This window comes from Lygodium microphyllum, chromosome 4, assembly GCF_053477565.2.
Source record: "Lygodium microphyllum isolate KBCC chromosome 4, Lygodium_microphyllum_v1.1.10, whole genome shotgun sequence".
Classification (NCBI taxonomy): Eukaryota; Viridiplantae; Streptophyta; class Polypodiopsida; order Schizaeales; family Lygodiaceae; genus Lygodium; species Lygodium microphyllum.
Window position 1 is genome coordinate 15,690,856 of NC_141138.1, and position 19,732 is coordinate 15,710,587.

Consider the following 19,732-nt stretch of genomic DNA (forward strand, 5'->3'; position numbering starts at 1 on the left):
AGCTCGGGGAGATCGGATATGGCTGCCGGGATGGAGATCCAATGCGTGAAGCGAGTCGATGCGAAGGTCGGGAAGCACCGAGTCGAGCTCGATCAAGAGAATGCCAAGCTCTGATACCAGTTGAAAGGTGAGAAGGATCGAAGCTTGCACGCGAGCTATGACGGGAGAGCAAGAGCAAGAAAGAGAGAGACAATAAATGGGAACTCCAACAGTCACAATGTGTGACTGGGCCTTCCTTTATTCAAACTGTCACTAAAAGAATAAAGAATAAAGTGACGTGACGGGCGCCCGGCACCTGCAGTGTGCAGTGGCGGGTACTGTCAGTGTAGTAATACACGGGGCGGCACGGCGGAGGCGCCTTTACCCCCAACATGTGGGTGTTGTACATGAGTTTACAGCAAAGAAAAATGATGCTAGTGCTAAATCAAGAATGCCATGCCGTAGCCTTTGAAATCCGCCGTCTAAATGATGTGGAGAAAATGTATGACATTTATGAAAATGAGCTTTTAGTAGTGGTTCATGCTTTGAAGATATGGAAACATTATCTTTTAGGCAATGAATTCCTTATTAAAACTGATTATCAGAGCTTGAAGTATTTCAAGACTCAAAAGCATTTGCAGGAGAAACATGCAAGATGGGAAAATTTCTTGTCTATGTTTCATTTTCAAATTATGTACACTCTAGGAAAACAAAATGTAGTTGCTGATGCACTTTCTAGAGTGCCTCGCATTGCAACTATTACAGTGGCTCATCATGAAGATTTTCAAACGATGAAGAATACTTATGATGAAGATACTGATTTTGCAACAATTTGGTCAAATTTACAGCTAATTTTGGATTATCCTGATCTTTTCAGGATCCATCTGAATCCCTTCAGAAGAGATGACATGCCCAAGGTAATTTATTTTATGCATGAAAAATTCACTCTTTTTACCATTTACCAAGAGTTGATTTTGTTGAAGTAATTGTAGAACAATCTCCAAGTGCTGATGATGCTCCTCTTCATTCTTGCTAAAGACAAGAATATCATCAAAGAAAGTACCGACATATTGTCGATGCTCTCTAAAGACGCGCTCCATCATTCGATTAAAGGTGGCTGGTGCATTGGTTAATCCGAAAGGAACCACCAAGAATTCATAAAGACCGTATGAAGTGCGGAAAGTAGTTTTGTGTATATCTCTAGAAGCTAAATTTGGTGACTTCTAAAATTTAAGAGGTCACTATTTTTTGGAAGTTGCTCAAATGGAAATTTTTTTCGCAACAAAGGCTCCGGAATTTCACAAAGAGCAATTTTGTCTTTAGTAGCTATCTCAAATTCTTAACCGTTTGAGAGATGTTTAGAGTAGAAGGTTTAGAAGCTTCTTTCTCTAGAAAAGTGACATGTGGCATCTAAAATAGGGTGTGTCATTTTGAAGAGACAAGTGTCCTTACACCTATACTTGTTATTTTCAGCAAATACTTATCATTTGTAACATCTAATTTTCACTTTTGAGTACCCAAGCCCCACACCTATATATTAAAGACCTCTCTCTTCATTTGGAATAAGCTCTTGTGCTGAAATTTCAGCCATATGCTTTGCACTCTTCTATCTATCTCATCCAAGAAGCACTTTCTACTTAACTTAATCTTATCCAAGCACTAAAGAAGAAAATCAGCTTGCTGCTTGGAGTTTGCAGAAATTAGGGTTTCAAATCTCTAAATTTTTTAGAATTGTAGCAAGTTAGCACTTTTGTAAATGCACAACAAAGGCATAGGATTGACCAATGTCTAAAGCTTGCTAAATGTGCAGTTGCATTGTTTGCATTTGCTAAATTTTCAGAAACCCTCATACCCGATTGTTTCTTCTTTTCACTTGCCATCCTCTTTGTGCATTCTTTTATTACATGCCCTTTCTTCTTGCAATAATTGAACCTCTTTTCTTAGCACCATTATCCTTGGTGCTTGAGGGGTCCATAGAAGAACCTGTTTTGCCTTTTCCTTTGGAGTTTGAGGATTGCGATGACTTCCCTTTGTTGCAATGGGGCAGACATGTTGTCGATGAAGACACGTAGTAAGCAAGTGAAAGAGAGCAACTAAGCTTAAGGCTTAATGAGGGCTATGGTGGCACGTGAAAAGGTGGTGGCTGAAAGAAAAAATCACACTTTGATGAAATGACACGTTGTATACTGTCACACAATAAGATGCCCCTAAAGTTTTGGCTTGATACTATCATGTGTGCAGTGTTTGTGCTGAATCACAACCCAACTAAAGCATCGGCTAATTGTACACCTTATGAGGCTTTGAATGGCGTGAAACCAGTGGTGTCACATATTTGTGTCTTTGGTTGTTTGGCATATTCTTTAGTGTCACAACCACGAAGACATAAATTGGAAGACAAGGGTGTCAAATGCATCTTTATTGGTTATAGTGTAGAAAGTAAAGGGTATTGCTTGTACTAACCCTCCACCAAGAAGATTTTTGCTTGTAGCGATGTGGTATTTGTTGAACATGCTGGTCAGCCCTTCATGGACTGCAAAAATCAATCTAATGTGGGGCTATGGACATGTTTAACAGTTTGTTGCCTTTATTTCAGCAAAGTGAATCTAATTGTGGCCAATTTCAGCAACCTATTGAGGGTTTACAGCAGGAAATACATGTTGGACAGCAGCTTGTTGATTTTCAGTCTATTGATGAAGGCATTGCTGATTATGAAGTGGCCGATGAGAGGGTTGCTATTCAGAAAGCTAAAACAATGTTTCTCTTCATGGTAGAACGAGAGCATCCACTCGCCATGCACAGGGTGACTTGGTTGCACAGGCACTTGTAGCTATTGTATGCAATAAAGAACTTGTTTCTTTACATGAGATTCTACAAAATGAACATTGGATGGCAGCTACTCAGTTAGAGTTAAACTCTATTATACAAATGATACATGGGAGTTACGTGACTCACTTGCTGGCAAGCGTGCTATAGGCACTAAGTGGATTTACAAATTAAAACGTAGATTTCATGGTAGCATTGATCATTACAAGGCACATCTTGTTTGCCAAAGGGTATGCCCAACAACATGGGATTGACTATGATAAGATGTTTGCACCGTCTTTATGTATGACCACCATTTGCAGTGCCATTGCTTTGGCTCATAGTTGCATGGAAACATGTTTTCTAAGATAGGAAACATATGAAACGGATAAGAAATGTTTACTATCTTTTTGTGACGTTTCTTATACATAAAAAAAGCTCAATGGATAGAAAGTGATGTTTTGGCCCAAAAAAGTGTGCCTTATTATGAAAGCACATTTTTCTATTGTGAAAGTGTAAAGTGGCCTTTTTCCCTTGCAATCATGCCTTGTACTTGAAACCTTGGGATTCATGACTCGTGATAGACTACTACCCTTCCAATCATTCTGTGATAGTTTGTACCCTACGAACTTATGACGAGATTATAATGCCTGTTTAAGGTACAAGTTATAAGAGCTCATACTTGTAATGCAACTAGCACAAGTACCACTATAGCTACTGATGAGGATCTACTTGAGAGCTCCAACTCTAGCAATGAGAGTGAAGTTCGGGAGAATGAGGAGATTGGGGACAATGAAGAGGAGTCGAGACATTCAACATGAGTTATGACTCATGGCATATTCTCTAGAACTCAGGATTGACTTCTAGTAGTTTCTATAATCCATTTATGTATTGAATATTTAACAAGGTTTATGAGGTTTGGGACTTGTTTGACACTCTGTTACTTACATGATTCTATTAATGTTTACTACTTTTATCCATGCTTTAAAATGGTATTTAATGTTTCCTTTTAAATGTTATGCTTGCAATCATTGATAACGTTGTTAATAGTTATAAACTAAAATGTAATTTAGAGATGGTCAATAATGCCTATTTTCTTGAAGATTCGGTATTGTTTGCATGCTTTTAGCATACAACTTGATCATTGATCATGTAGATAATGGATAGATAAGATTATTTCTTAGAGTATTTTATGAATATGAATTCTATAAACCATGTTATTTAGTATATAGGTAAGAAACGTTTTTGAGACATTTCCTAAGTATTAATACTGTAGCAAACTTGTTTGAAACCCGTCTTCTACCTTGCCGTTTCTAAAACTCCTAGCTACCATGCTTTGGCTACTCGTTATGATTGGCATGTGCATCAATTGGATGTGAAGATAGCTTTTCTAAATGGTGATCTTTGTGAGGAGGTTTATGTCACTCAATCTCTTGGCTTTGTTCGGAAAGGGTCAGAAAGCGAAGTGTGCCGTTTGCATAAGGCTCTCTATGGTTTAAAGCAGGCACCTAGGCCATGGTGTGAGAAGATACGTGCATACTTGATTGCTCTTGCCTTTGAGAGCATACTTGTATGTCTGCAAAGATGGGGATAGCCTCTTGATCCTCATTCGTTATGTGGATGATATATGATATGCTGTTGAGTGGACCTCATGAGAGACATATTTCAGCTTTAAAAGCTGAAATACAACATGTTTTTGATGTGATAGATATTGGCCACTTGTACTACTATCTTGGCATATAGTTTACTGCAATTGAGGGGGGGCATTATTTTGCAGCAATCTAAGTACATTGGGTAGCTCCTTGAGCATTTTTAGATGCAAGACTGCAAGCCTATCTCTACTCCTGTTGAAACTAGCCACATGTTTACAATTGAGGATGTAGGAGAACCTTTTGATGCTTCTCTTTATCAACAGGCTGTTGGCTGTTTATTGTATTTGTGTAATGCATGGCTGGATATTCAATTTGGGGTCTTTGAGTTGGCACGCTTTATACACAACCCTGGTACTACACATTGGCAAGCAATTAAACGTGTATTTCGTTATCTCAAAGGCACTCAAACATTGGGCCTTTTCTATCCTATAGGCAATACTCTTTTCTTGCATGCATTTATAGATAGTGATTGGGTTGGTTGTTTTGACAGGAGGGTGTCCACTTGTGGCAATTGTTTCATACTTGGTGATTCATGCATTTCTTGGTTTAGGAAGAAGCAATCTACAGTGGCGACATCTAGTTGTGGCAATTGTTTCATACTTGGCGATTCATGCATTTCTTGGTTTAGGAAGAAGCAATCTAGAGTGGCGACATCTAGTTGTGAAGCTGAATACAAGGTAGCATTTACAGCTATGATGGAATGTATATGGCTCAGGCATCTTTTGGTCGATCTTAGTATGGGACAGTAGTCATCCACTTCTATCTACATTGATAGTCAGAGTGCCGTGGCAGTTGTGAGGAATCTAGTGTATCATGATTGCACTAAGCACATTGAGGTACATTATCATTATGTCAGAGAGAGGCTCCATACAAGGAAGATTGACTTTGGTTTATGTCCCTACATAGGAGAACTTGGTAGACGTGTTTACAAAAGCTCTCTCTAAAGAGAAGCTCAAAGCCTTTCGCAAGGCTCTCGGCTTGATACCATTTGGGGATTTATTTGTGTATTTCTTGTATACGTTCACATCATTTACTTGAGGGGGGTTTGTTACACTTATCGTGTTCCTCCTATGTTCTGGTGTGAATGCTCCCTTATCTCACGGGCACTTTTTAGCATCTAATTGAGAAGTTTTTTTTTTTTTTTTTTTTTTTTTTTTTTTGTGAACACCCATTAGTGGGTGTGGTACTTAGTACATTAGGGATTGCACTTTCATTTATTCTTAGATAGTGCATGTGACGTTCCAACGCTCTTTTCTCTCTTGCTATTCACTTGTTCATTGTGAGTGTGCGAGTGTTGCTAAACCCTAACCTAACAATTTTTTTGAAATGCGGGTTTTGAGCTGTATTCCATTGGTGGCACAAGATGGCAATATTTTGATCAGGTTGGCTAGATTTTGAGTATCTTATTGATGCTGGTCGGTCAGTTTCTTGCTCCAACAACTATTTATTTAGCGACCACGTGTTGCTTGCTAATTTAGCCAATGTTTTCCACATTCCTTGTCCTTAGCCTGCTGTCATTCTATCATTTACCTTGATTTGGTACCCTCATTGGCACATTCTAGCTGCATATAGGGACTCATCAGTCCAACCTTGTATTAAGCATTCTTTTGCACATTAGTTGAGTTCGTTCCTTCATCTTACTTGTGTTCTTTTTACTCTCTCTCTTTCCTTCTCTCTTCATGTTTATATTTCTCTTCCCTTGCATACTCTCAAAAATAGTGTCCTTTGGGGCTTGGTTGCAAATGCCCCCCTCTAGGACTGCAATGGCTTCCATAGCAATCTAGATGTTTCCCTCTGGATTTGAGACAGATGCTATGTAATTATAAGTATAAGAATGGTTTTGGGTTTTTCTCATATATCATCAAGTTACATGGCAAGAAGCACGGGATAGTCATATTTTAAGTCTAGTTCTAGGTATTGCAAAGTATAGATCTAGTATTTAGGCTTTGTATGCGATAGCTAATTGTCTCATTCAAAGTGATAACTCCATCTCTTACATTCTCCTTAGGCACCTAGACTTGAGGGTTTTATGAAAGGTTTTGTGATAATCTACAATACAAAATCTGCTCTACGCTCCTAAATAAAAACTCTTGGGGAATCGTGATTGTGCACTGAGTGCTATGCATCACATGTAAATAAATCCCCATTGAAATGTTCCCTAGGATCCAACCTGCACATGAGACATGACAAAAACCACATTCATGAATATAAGGGATTGGATGTTAGACTCACCTCCCAATCTTAGAGCCAAAATGGGGCTTGGGAGCTAGGAACATAGTCACGATCACATCTCAAGGATTGGTGTCCCATACCACCAACACAATGAATGTGCATAATAGGGCCTCAAGTGCCATAAATAGAACTTGTCTACCCTAACCTTGAAGTCCACTTAGTGCATTCATACTAAGTCACTTCATAACCATTGTGACCAATGCTTCTAGCTCCCAACCGGATATCCAAGGATAGAATTTATAGAATTTGAGGCCCTATTGTGCACATTCATTGTGGGATTGCCACTCTTGGACTTTTTGGCTCAGTGGCCGATGCATCCATAGTAGTATGGGATGCCAATCCTTAAGATGTGGTTGTGACCCGGAGTGCTGCTAGCTCCTAGGCTAGGGGGAGAGCTTGTTTGGCTCTATGGTTGGAAGGTGAGTCTAATGTCCAATCCCTTATATTCATGAATGTGGCTTGTGTTGTGTCTTGTGTGTAGGTTGGATTCTAGGGGGACGTTTCATTGGTATCAGTGTCAACCTTTACATGAGACACAACACAAGCCATATTCACAAATATAAGGGACTAGACATCAAACTCACCTCCCCGCCATAGAGCCAAACCTTGTTTTCCTCTTCAAGCGTGAGAGTTGGTAGCACATTGGGTCATGATGAGGTATGAAGGATTGGCGTCCCATACCACCAGCCCACAAGCCAACGGTCCAAAAGTCCAAGAGAGAAAAGCAAGGGTATAGCTTGTCAGTTGGGGCTTGCTTGTTGTAAGCTGGGGGTTTAAACACATGGTTCAAGCAAGACCATTGAAGTGGGGACTCTAAGCACATGGTCTTCGAAGAGAAAGAGATCGATTTCCTTGGTTTGTTGCTTGATCTTGAAGCCTTTGGGAGTTCCAAATTTAAGCACTTAGGGCCAGAGATTGTTTCAGTCACAATCCACCAGATCCACAACATGTCACAAGATTATTGTAAGAGATCTCACTTGGTTGAAGCCCAAGCAGTCCCCTTATCCATTTATGCCTTAATTCAAAGGCTTAAACCTTTCCCATATAATCCCTGTTTACATTTGTATTCACTGAACCGCTTCTTGGCTTTCATGTTGACATTGGTATTGACAAATTGATCATCCTTCAGATATGTTTTTGTTGTATTATCTCATACTTTGCAGTGATTATATTGGTTGTGTTGAAAACATAAAGGCCATTTATCCACATTTGGTCTTGGGAATAGCAGAAAAATACCGAAAAACTGTAGGAAACTCGTGTTTTTTGGACTGCTGGAACATCAAATTTGCATTAATTTTGGACTGGTTTCATGTCGCTTTAGTTATCACTCGGCTTTGTGGAGCACTAGATTGCAGTTAGTTGGTTTTCTTTGGACTTGTAATTGGGCATATCTTGGTATTCTGGTGTGGAGAACATATTACAGCTATTATGGCTTCTTCATCTACTTCTAAAAATGCATTATTTAATACTAAAAAATTGGATGGCACTGATTTTTCTTACTGAAAAGAGCAAATCTATGATGTATTGGTGTGGAAGAAGCAGATAAAGTCAATCAAATACAATGGTGTTAAACTTAGGTATGAATGCAGATGTACGAGAAAAATGGATGAGTGCATTCCACTTTGATGTTGATACCCTCAAATTTTATTTATATGCAACAAGTGGTGCATTTGGTGTATGAAGTGTGACTTGTATGAGAAAGAATTGCATGTATACTGGTTGGTGAAACTCTATTGATCTTCACATTGAGGAGGGGACTTCTATAAGACATGGCATGCAACACATTTGGTGTAGGGAAGAAGCTATGCAACTTGTATGAGAAAGAAAGTGCTACTTTGGGGGTATACTAGTTGAATAAACTTATTGACCTCCACATGGAGGGGGGACTTTTGTTTTCAACCATCTCAATAACTTTAATACTATTTGAGCTAGTTGACATAAAAGGAGATTACTTTTCATGATTCGTTTAAGATTATGCTCTTGTTGGTGCCCTTATTTGGGAGTTGGGATACTTTTAGGATGGCCATTGGTAATGATGCACTTGTAGGTGGTCTCATGAGTACTAATGCTAAGAGAAATTTGCTCATTTAGGAGGTGAATAAAAGGAACAATGTAGGGTCAAAGAATTGTAGCGCACTCATTGTGAGAGGAAGGTCAAATGCCAAGGGAAACTCTTGTGAGAGAGGTAAGTTAAGGAGTAAGTCTTGGAGTAAGAAGGATGTGGGATACTTCGTTTGTAATAAGAAATGATATATAATGATGGATTGTTATAAGTGAAGGAACAAGTAAAAGGGCAAGAAGCATAATGAAGATGATAGCAAAGAGGACAAGAAGGGCAAGGCAAAGATAGAAGAGATTAATGTATGTAGCAGTGATGATGGAGATGGTGTTAAGAGATCATCCTCTGGACACAGGCATTTTCCTCTTTCAGGCAATGTGCAGAGCAGTTCAGGGTCAGTTTGTGTGCCACGTCAGCAGTAGGGTGCCACATCATCATTTCTGCGAGGTCAACAATCATATGTGTGGTGGGAGATGCTGTCGCAGATGCCACATGGCAGAGGATTGTGCAGTCGGACAGAGGTTGAGCAGTCGGACAGTTTTTTTGGCATTTTTATGCAGTCGGCTGCATTTAATGCAGCCAACCTGATGCTGGACACTATTTTTTCCTTGGCTATATGTAGCCACTCTTTTGGCACACTCTCATTCATTCACAGGCGCTCTCAGCAGTTCGTGGAGATCAGATTGTGATCAGGCCTTGCTGTCCTCGAGGTGTTTGCGTGTGGTGACATCATAGAGGAGATACGCAGACATACACACTGCTCCCGTGTACAAATCTGCATCCCTTTGTATTCAACATACTTCCTACAGCAGATCTTGTTCTACTATCTCTTTCTCTCTCTCTCTCTCTCTCTTCTGTCTGTGCTCACTCTCTCTCAGTCTTGGTCCCATGCTTCCGCATCGCTGCACTCTGACATGGTATTAGAGTGGTGAAGACGGAGTGATTGAGTGAAGAACCTACCTGAAGAGGAAATTTCAGCGCGATACAAGGTTGCATTTCCAGCATTCGACGGCAAGCAGGAGGGCTGCACATTGGAACAAGGCTGAAGCGAGCATGGGTGCGCGGGAAAAAGTCCAGTTGGTGAATTTGTTGTTGTTTGTTACCGTTTGTAGAGGAGGAAGGCTACATTTACGGCCTTCAATTGCAGATTTTACCTTTTCATTGCCTCCGGCGGCGGTTGAAAGGACGGTTCGGGAAGCGGAGGAAAGAGCCCTAGCAAGTTGCATCTTCACAGTCAGAGGGGGTTGCTTTTGTGTTTGTGCAAGCATTGTAGGTGAAAATGTCTACAGAGACCGACTTGGAGTTCTAGGCGATCATGGAACGGAAGGCGCCTGTGTTACCAGCTCTTTCATCAGATCAAAAGCTCGATGGTGACAATTACCGCATCTGGCGCGTGATGATGTTGGCCATCCTGGAGTCTTATGATTTGGCGGAGCTTGTGATGGAGATGATCAAACGGCCCTCAGTGAGAGATGAGTTTAAACTCTCTTCAAATGCTCGTGCAGAGTTGACCAAGGCCTAGTCTCACTTGGACAAACTGAATGCTAGGATTCGTTCTTTTCTTTTTCTGTCTTGTACTACAGTCGTGATAGCTCACATCGAGCACTTGACGGTGGCTTGAGAGGTATGACTGGAACTCGACCAGATGTACAATCGGATGACCTTGATGAAGATAGTTTCTTTGGAGGTGCAGATGCGAACTTTGTCCGTGAACAAGTCTTCTTCGCTGCGGGAGCACATCAACAAGCTGAGATAGCTTCAGATGCAGATTCAATATGCGGGGAAGTTGATCTCCTCCAAAGACATGGCAATCACTTTATTGTCCCAGTTGCTGCCATGATTTGGTGCCTTTTACTGCGCCCTTATTGCTTCAGGACGGGAGTCGACTCTTTGTTGGGAAAAGTTAGTTCCTATGGTCTTGGACTAAGAGGAACAGTTGAAGGAACAGAATGCTTTTGAATTGGAGGCATTGAGAGGTCAAGCCTCTCAGAAGAAGGGGAAGAACCAGAAGAAGAAGAAGGAGGATAACAAACCAGAGAAGGACAAGGAGAAGGAATCGACATGCCATATTTATGGTAAGACCGCTCATTGGAAGAAGGATTGCCGCGACAAGGATAAGAAGGACACCAAGAAGAAGGACCCCAAGGATTCTGGGGCGGTGGCTGCACCCTCATCAACTGCTTTTCTACACTTAGGGATCATCGAGGACCCTATACCAAAGACTTTTGATGCTACGATGACAGCTTCCCTGGCTCGAGAGTGAATCGTGGACAGTGGTGCCTTATGGCACACGACTCCTTCCACAGTTGGTGTTGCCTATTTGCGACCCTCACGTAGCAGATTCTCATTGGAGACAGCTCTTTTGTGTCTATTGCTGCACGGGGTGAGATGCAGTTGATTCTTAATGGACGGGGTGGTACCCATACTTTCGAGATGTTGCATGTACCAGGTTTAGGGTATCATTTACTTTCGGTATATAAGATTTGTTCTCTTTCCCTTTTAGTGGAGTTTGACAATGATGGTGTTCGAGTCCTTGATCGTGGAAGGTTCTCTCATCAGGGTATGAGGAGAACGGCATTTACAAATTGAAGTCTTCTACAGCTCTTACTTCTCTTCTTCTTACCTCTCAGACACAGTCTGAGCTGTGGCATGCTCGGTTTGGCCACCTGAACTATGATTATCTTTAGAGGGCGTCATGAGGACAACTTGTTCGAGGGTTGCCGGACATAGTGGTGAGCCAGTAGCCTCACGTCTCCTGCATTCGTGGGAAGCAGGATAGGGATGCAATTCCCAACAAAGCTTCGCGGTGGTCTACTTGACCGATAGAGCTTGTATCTACGGATCTTTGTGGCTTGATGAGGAATGAGTCTCTGAAGGGGAGCTGAAGTCGGAGGTCTTCTCCCACTTCAAGGATTGACTTCTCTTTGAGGAGAACCGCTCTAGCCGGAGATTGAAGACTTTGCAATCAGACAAGGGTGGTGAATTTGTTTCTAATGAGTTTGCTCATTTTTGTGCAGATAGAGGCATTCACCAAGAGTTTGCTAACACTAATACTCCTCAAGAAAATGGCATCCTTGAACTGAAGAACTGAAGTGTGATCGAGATGGCACGCACCATGATGGAGCACTGACAGACACCTCAGTTTCTGTGGGCCAAGGCTGTGGCTACGGCAGTCCACATCCTAAATTGATCCCCCACTTCGGCCGTTGATGGGATGACACCTTTTGAGGCTTACTTTGGGACTAAGCCTGATGTTTCTTATTTCAAGGTATTTAGGTGTGACACATATGTGCACATCCCCAAGACTTAGTGCGACAAATTTGAAGCGGCTTCTCGAAGACAGGTGTTTGTTGGCTACAGCTCCAAGTCCCAAGGATATCGCTTGTATGATCCCGTGAAGCGGGATGTCTACACGAGCCGAGATATGCCGTTCGTGGAAGGTCCAGCCACATCAAAGGGTAAGGAGCACCATACTTGGAGATCCAGGGGCGAGGCACCAAGTACATACTACGGAGCTTGTTTGTTCTAACTATTGTTTCATGACTCGTGTTATGCAGGATCGAGAGCCCACCTTCGTGAAGGAGGCTTTGCAGTCGCCATTGACAGAAAGCTATGGAAGCTGAGTTTGAGGCTATTAAGAGGAATGATACTTGGTACCTCGTGCCTTGTCCCTCTCACAAGAAGGTGATTGGTGTCAAGTGGGTCTTCAAGACCAAGTATCTCAGCAATGGTTCTTTGGACAAGCACAAGGCCCGCCTTGTTGCTAAAGGTTTTGCTCAGTGCTCAGGCATTGACTTCCATGATACTTTTGCCCCCACTGCTCGTATGGCGACTATTCGAGCTGTCCTTACCTTGGTTGGCCATAGGAGATGGCATGTCTACCAATTGGATGTGAAGTCGGCCTTTCTCAATGGTGATTTGAAGGAGGAGATCTATGTGGAATAGCCTCCTGGCTTTGGATCCTCAGATGGGCAAGTATACAGGTTGAAGAAGGCCTTGTATGGCCTCAAGCAGGCTCTGCGTGCATGGAACGAGAATATTAACTTGTTCCTTTAATCACAGTTGGGATATCGGCAATCCAAGGCCAATCCGCAGCTTTATGTACACACTTCTAAGGCTGGCCGTGTGTTGTTTGCGTTGTATGTTGATGATTTGATTCTAACAGGTGACCATGCACAACAGGTCCAAGCGACAAAGACAGCCTTACATCAGCAGTTTGAGATGACGGACTTGGGGCTTCTTCATTTCTTCTTGGGTCAGGAGATTTATCAGTCTCAGAGGGGGATTTTTATCTCTTAGCAGAGATACATTCAGGAGCTCTTGGTGACTTTTGAGATGGAGAATTGTAGGACCATTTCTACTCCTATGGATCCGAACTGGAAGGCCACTTCACACTCAGATTCTCCCTTGATGAATGCTTCCCGCTACCGTCAGTTGATTGGATCATTGATTTGGCTCCTCAACACTCGTGTTGATCTTTGTTTTGCTGTAGGTCTCTTGGCAGAATTCATGAGTGACCCCAAACAGGTGCTAATTTTAGTGAAGGAGAGTTGAGTGAAATCTTAGTGTACTTGATCTAATTTTAATAGAAGCTAAAGAAATACCTCAAGGGGCATTAGTTTTGGGTCCAACGAGGAGTCAATTGTCCAAGATTGATCGGTAACATTTGTGTTTTAGTTTATGTGAATTTTATGCTTGTTGTAATCAATGTTAAATCAAATCATTACCACCCTTTCCCCAAAAGAAAGGATGGTTTCGATAGCCCCAAGTTAGATGAGTAAAAGGCTGAAATGGCTAAGGTTCCTTATGCATCCATATAGTTGGTAGCTTAATGTAGATGGTTGCTACACATCCAAATATTGCCTATATAATAGTGGGAGTGGTTATAGGTATATGGGGAATCTTGACAAGAAGCATATCATAAGATACTTGAATGGCACTAGAGGTATGTGCGTATGCTTTGGAAGGAAAGATACATCTGTTCTTGAATATGTAGATGCTAATTTTGTAGGGAATGTAGACTCTAGGTGGTCTATTATATGTTTTGTCTTTACTTTTACAGGTGGTGTACTCTCTTGGATCTCTCGATTGCAACCATGTATGGCTTTATCTACCACTAAGGTTGAGCATGTTGTAGCCATTGAGGCTTGCAAGAGAGCTATGTAGCTTACTTGTCTAGTGGGAGACTTGGGCATTGCAAGAGAGGTGCCTACATTACTATGTGATAGTCAGAGTGCCATTTTATTGGCAATCAAAACCCTATCTTTCATGCAAAGACAAAGCACATTGAGGTGAAGTATCACTTCACCAAGGAGGTGCTTGAGGACAAGTGTATTAAGCTTGTTAAGGTTGATAGAGATGACAAGCATGTAAATCTTTTCATAGATCGTTTTGCACACTATAGAGTGCTGATGGGCATTGGATAGTATCTTCACTTTTTTCTTATGCTCCCATAAAGGCGCATTGGCCTTTAAGTGGGAGGTTGTTAGGGTAAAGGCCAATGGCTAATAGCCGGGAGGGCACCCCTTTTAGAAGTACACATTGTATAGGCATATATAAGTGAATATGACAAAGGATAGGGGACCATTCATTGTACCCACTAGACTGTGTGCTTCTCTCTCTCAACCTTTTGTACTCTATAGTTTCTACCTCGCATCCCATCCTTGCTTCCTCTTAGGAATGGCCAATCATGATTGTTTGGTAATTATTTGGGTATTAAGGTTCATTTGCAAGATATCTTATTTAAAAAAAAAAAACGGGTTGGGGGGGGGGTGTGGGATTTATGGATGATTGTTACAGTAGTAAATACATCCTTTTAAGATATTGCAAATGTCACGGGACATGTTTAAGGTCCACTAAAGCACAAGAAGATCTAAAAACATTGATGGCTGTATAGATGCTCTGAATATCAAGAGTAGCCTAGAGGGGACAATTATCTTGACAAAATCTGCAATGAAACTCCATCAGAGTGCCATTTACTTTAATGCCGAATCCACTTCCCCGACAACTGAAGCATCTTTACATATTTTCAGATTTGATTTGCTGGCAGGATTAGCGGGTACAATAGTGTAGTGTGCAAGAGGAATTTGGTCTGTGTCCAATTGATTCAAGCCGAGAAAAAACCCAGTTAGTGGAAAGGAAAGGGGAAGATATATGATGCAATGTTTTGTTGTACTTTAGTGATGTTATGAATGGATTGTTTTCTAAGTGCATATAGACAGCATTATTTCCTTTATAATTGGGCTTTGAGCCTGGCTTTATAATCTCTTTGTTCGTTGTGGCCATTGCCTTTTGAGTTGATTTGATGAGGTCTGTTGCTAAAGGAACTGTTCTTTCACTGAAAGTAGAGATGTATCATAACCCTTGACACATCAGCTAACAGAGAGTTTGTTTTGGAAATTTTTAGGCAGGAGTTGAGAAGGGAGAGAGAGCAACGAAAAGAAGCAGAGATTGAGGCCTTAAAACGGTCAATGCAGAGTGGAATGGTACTGGCTTGACAATCATAGCTGTCAACTTTATTTTTAATTAAGTTTTGAATTGATTCAGAAAGCAGGACAATTTCAAGATCATATAAAATCACAACTTTTCAGAACCACAGCACTTGATTTCTTTGTATCAATTCTGTAATAAGAGCATCGAACACAATAAATCAGTTTACTGTGTTGATGTATGGTTTATTGCATGTACTATTTCTGTTACCAACGATTGTTTACATATTATCCTTAATATATATCTTATAGTAATAAGTTTCCTGATCTGTCCTCAATTCCTCATGAACCCTCTCCAAAACAATATGCATCATTCGTTAGTCTTATCTAATCCCATGTAATGTCCTCATTTGAAGAGAAGAGGCCGAATGATCCTGTCTTCAATAAGTATACAGTGCTCTCTGACATAAACACGTATAAACTGACAAGGAAGTGTTTAATAGGCCCACTTCCAAAGTTTCAAGTTTGATTTGTGCTTTTTGAGTGTTGTATCATACCTTTGAATCTTTTTGTCTGTATTTGGCTCCACGTTAGTGATTACTTCATGCTTAGACAATTTCCATGGATTTTACGTAAGATTGCAGGGGATGAAAACTGTTTTCTATTTTGGGTACAGCATGATATTTTCCATGATTAATTCATCTCTTTAAAACCTATGAGCTGACTATTACCAGATCTATGCTTGGACATGATCTGATTGGGATTATATCATATTGAGAAGCATTAGAGAGAAACTAGGAGAGCTGAAGATATTCTAACAGGTGGATTCTTCTGAAATAAAGATCTCCCTTTACACACTATCTTGGCTTTCAGTGGCCATCATTGTCTCTCCAAACTAACTTGGTGCCAATGCCTATCTTAGTCGTATTTCTTGGAAGGAGGTGGATTCTCGTGCAAAAGCATATCTCCCTTTCCACACTCATCTTGCTTTCATTGACAATCATTGTCTCCCCAAACCCTAACTTGATTAGTGCGAATGCCTATCTTATTTTATGTTGCTTGTTTGCTTCCACACCTCAGCTTAATTTTATCTTCATTCGTGCTTATTCTTTATATACCATCACACAGAAATCTAGAAAATTTTAACTTGAAAAATAGGAGATGATCATTCTCACATAGTACAGATGAGAATACTTCACTAGATTAGTCATGAAACTTGTGATTCCAAAGGTGGTAGAATGCTCTCTTATCGGGCAAAACTTTAGAGATACTAGAATCCTCTTTTATTTGGCTACATGTTAAAGGTATACTATGTGATTTAGGGATAGGGATTCATGGAGGTGTGATATTATTCTATGATAACATTACCGGTATCATGCTTTCTAAAAACCCAATCTACCATGCAAGGACAACACTTCATTAGAGAGAAGGTATTGGATGGTGAAATAGACTTGGTCCATGTCAAAAAAATTGACCAAGTTGTAGATATCTTTACCAAGGCATTTAATAATGTTAAATATGAATACTTTAGAAGTGCACTTGGAGTTCTATGTATGCAAGCTCATGATGAGCTTGAGGGGGATTGTTGTTAAATAAAACATAGGCTAAGTTCATATCCTGTGTATAGAGAAGTTTAAAAAACCTCTTTTACATTGGCGACAAGTATGCAAGCCCAGTGTGCATTTAGTACCTTTTGATTCTACAAAATGTTTGTGCTGCCTCTTATATAGCCAGGAGAATGAGTTAGCTAATTACAATGCTCTCCTGAATTCTCTCCCTGTAATTTTGTACTGCTTCCATTTTTAACAGGTTCTCACATGAGACCAGTAGTAATATCAATTTCGATAATAAGGGCTCTTCTTGGTCGCACATGGAGGCTTGGGGCAGATGCATTGTAGAGGTACTCAGAGAAACTGTGAAGACTGAGATGCTAATATCAAATTTTGATAGTAAGGGTTCTTCTTGGTTGCACGTGGAAGCTTGGGGCAGATGCATTGGAGAGATACTCAGAGAAACTGTGAAGAGCGAGATGCAGGCTATGTTACAGTTATTCTACTTGACAACTGAAGAAGGATGTCATTCACTATGGCCAATGTCAAGTCTCATATTTTGTCTTGGAACTTACATATTTCTTTAGAGTTCCATTTTGATTTCTGGAACTTGGGACTTGTTCAGATTACAGGATTTCTTAAAAGAACTGTATGCATTGATTGACTGAATTTTGCACTGGAGTTTGACGAATGTCTATGCTACTCTGTAAACAGTATCACCTTGTTGCTAATGCTTTGACAAAGATGTAGCCCACAACCCCGATATGTACATGTATAGGTTTCTGAAACATGTAAAGCATGCACTTGCATTCATGGTGCAGGCATGCATATTCTTGTTTATGTTGAGAAACCATAGTATACACTTGCTAGTTTTTATCGTCTGTGTTTGAATTGCCTTAGAAAATGCAATGATCTGGATGTTCTATTGAGTCACAGAATGCAATAGAGCACCACACTAACTTCAGTAAGTGTTCGATGTACAGGCACAGGCAATGAGAGAACAGGCACAGCTTAGAGAAGAGATGCAGTATCAATATCGACTTGGAAATTTTGAGGTTCTTGCACCTGAGACTAGTTTTTTTATTTTTATGAGTTCGATCCCTTTTTTTGTGACAGTAAATGTGGCTAGTTATATTACTTAGAAAAATTTTACAATGAGGTACATGAGCTGAACAGTGTAGTTGGATCTGTCTCAAATTTGATCTTTCATACAGTGCATTGTTTGAATATTACAGGCCGCAGCTGCAATACAAAGGCGGCTGGATCCTGATGCTCCTGCTACTACTACTACAACTACAAAGTAACTGCTAGGCAATAGAGCTAACTTGCGGCTCATTTTTAATCTGTATTGTGGTCTTTTGTCACAAATAGGTGAGTATAGAATATGATTGTGAGCTATACATTCCTTGCACACTCCCATATTCCACCCTTAAGTAAAGAGTGTTGGGCCACACTGAATGCAGCTTGGTCAGGAAAACACGTCTTGTTATAAGTGCCTGGAATACCAGTGAAAGGAGCAATCAAGGTATGTGGAAGAAATCATCGATCAGAAGCTGGAGTGGTTCACAGACATAGATATTTGCTGCAAATCCCCAAGTTAAAATCTGCTAAAATATGACAATGTGCCTTGTACTAGAGCAAGAGTTGTGGAGGCAAACTGGATGGAGAGTAACAGCGGCAAAGACGTAATTCATGTATGATTCTTTGCACCACAATGGACTTCCTGTTGGATGAAGCAGCTTGCATACTTGTAGCACACTACTATTTTGACGTTCTGGTTCTGACTTCCTATGAAGTGTCTTGTCTATCTCAAAATTAATGTGATGTATAACATTACAGAGGGAGGAATGGAGGCAGGGTATTATAGAGAGAGGAAAGATTGAAAGCGGCAGGTATAGAGAAAAAGCTAGGTACAGTGAAAGTTCTGGATTTGATATCCTTAGCAATAATCACGATATCTTTTCTCTGACATCAGAGGATTCTTGGAGATTACTCTGTATTCATGTTTTGGTGCATTGCTCTGAGATAGAATTGGTAGGTTGACTCATGTCTAGGGTTAGGGGCTGATACTAGTAAGTCTACTGGAGTGCACAGGCTCATCTCATGATCACTCCTTGTACACTAGCTTCTAGGGAGGGGTGGCAGTGATGGTGGTGCTCATGTGGCAGCCATCAAATTTAGGCCTTCAACACGAGGTTCTGTCTTGACGACCAATTTTCAGCCCATTCATCCTGATTGTCCCATTACTGTTTCCATTTTCTATTCATTAATAAAACATCCATAAATTACATGTGTGTGATACAGAATACTTGTATGTTTCCTGTTCCTTGACAATACACATCTTTCTTGTGTACTAATGACTCTGATGGCAATGAACCATAAGCTGTCTAGAAAACGTAGAGACCACTTTAAAATATGCATTTAAATGAGCATGAGTGATTGATTTAAAAGGTAATTTAATGTGTTAAGGAATAAATTGACACCAACGTACACAACATCTTGACACTGTAATGGTTCTTCTTGCACATTGCATTGTGCTTCAACTTGTTGAGAGTTGCAAGGAGACTAGAGATTGTACACACACACATTCTCTCTCTCTCTCTCTCTCTATATATATATATATATATATATATATATATATATATATATATATATATATATATATATATATATATATATATATATTTGTGGTTTTTCCAATAGCTCTTGTGAGCAATACCTTATTGTCTTTTCACTCAAAGAATAAAGAATGAGTGTGTGCATATATAGTTAGGGTTAGTGAGTAAAATGGATGGGCGGTCATAGTGGCCTTTATCTTAACCACTCCTTATTTAAAGTCCAATGCATCTTTAAGGGAAACAAAAAAATTGTGCTTCAACTCATTGAGAGTTGCAAGGAGATTGGAGATTCCTTGTGTGTGTGCACGCGCGCACGCGGAGTATTTGTGGTTTCTCCAATAGCTCTTGTGAGCAACATCTTATTGCCTTATCACTCTAAAGAATAAAGAATGAGAGTGCATGCATAGTTGGG

General features: G+C 40.4%; 1 protein-coding gene across 3 annotated transcripts in view; it reads left to right on the forward strand.

The window, feature by feature from the left end:
- The window catches only part of LOC148036825 (uncharacterized), a 115,077-nt gene extending 96,064 nt beyond the window's left edge, over nucleotides 1-19,013 (forward strand). Inside the window, exons 6-10 of one of the 3 annotated variants that reach the window (XR_015690523.1) lie at nucleotides 15,131-15,209; nucleotides 17,686-17,757; nucleotides 17,938-18,073; nucleotides 18,166-18,227; nucleotides 18,339-19,013. Coding sequence is in view for 1 of the 3 variants with exons in the window: in XM_087675727.1 (XP_087531853.1) it covers nucleotides 15,131-15,209; nucleotides 17,686-17,757; nucleotides 17,938-18,006 (220 nt within the window). In the remaining 2 variants the exon portion in view is untranslated. Of the gene's footprint in view, nucleotides 1-15,130; nucleotides 15,210-17,685; nucleotides 17,758-17,937 lie in introns of all 3 variants that reach the window. The other 2 variants (XR_015690522.1, XM_087675727.1) reach the window with 2 other exon arrangements.
- Nucleotides 19,014-19,732: the final 719 nt, after the last annotated feature.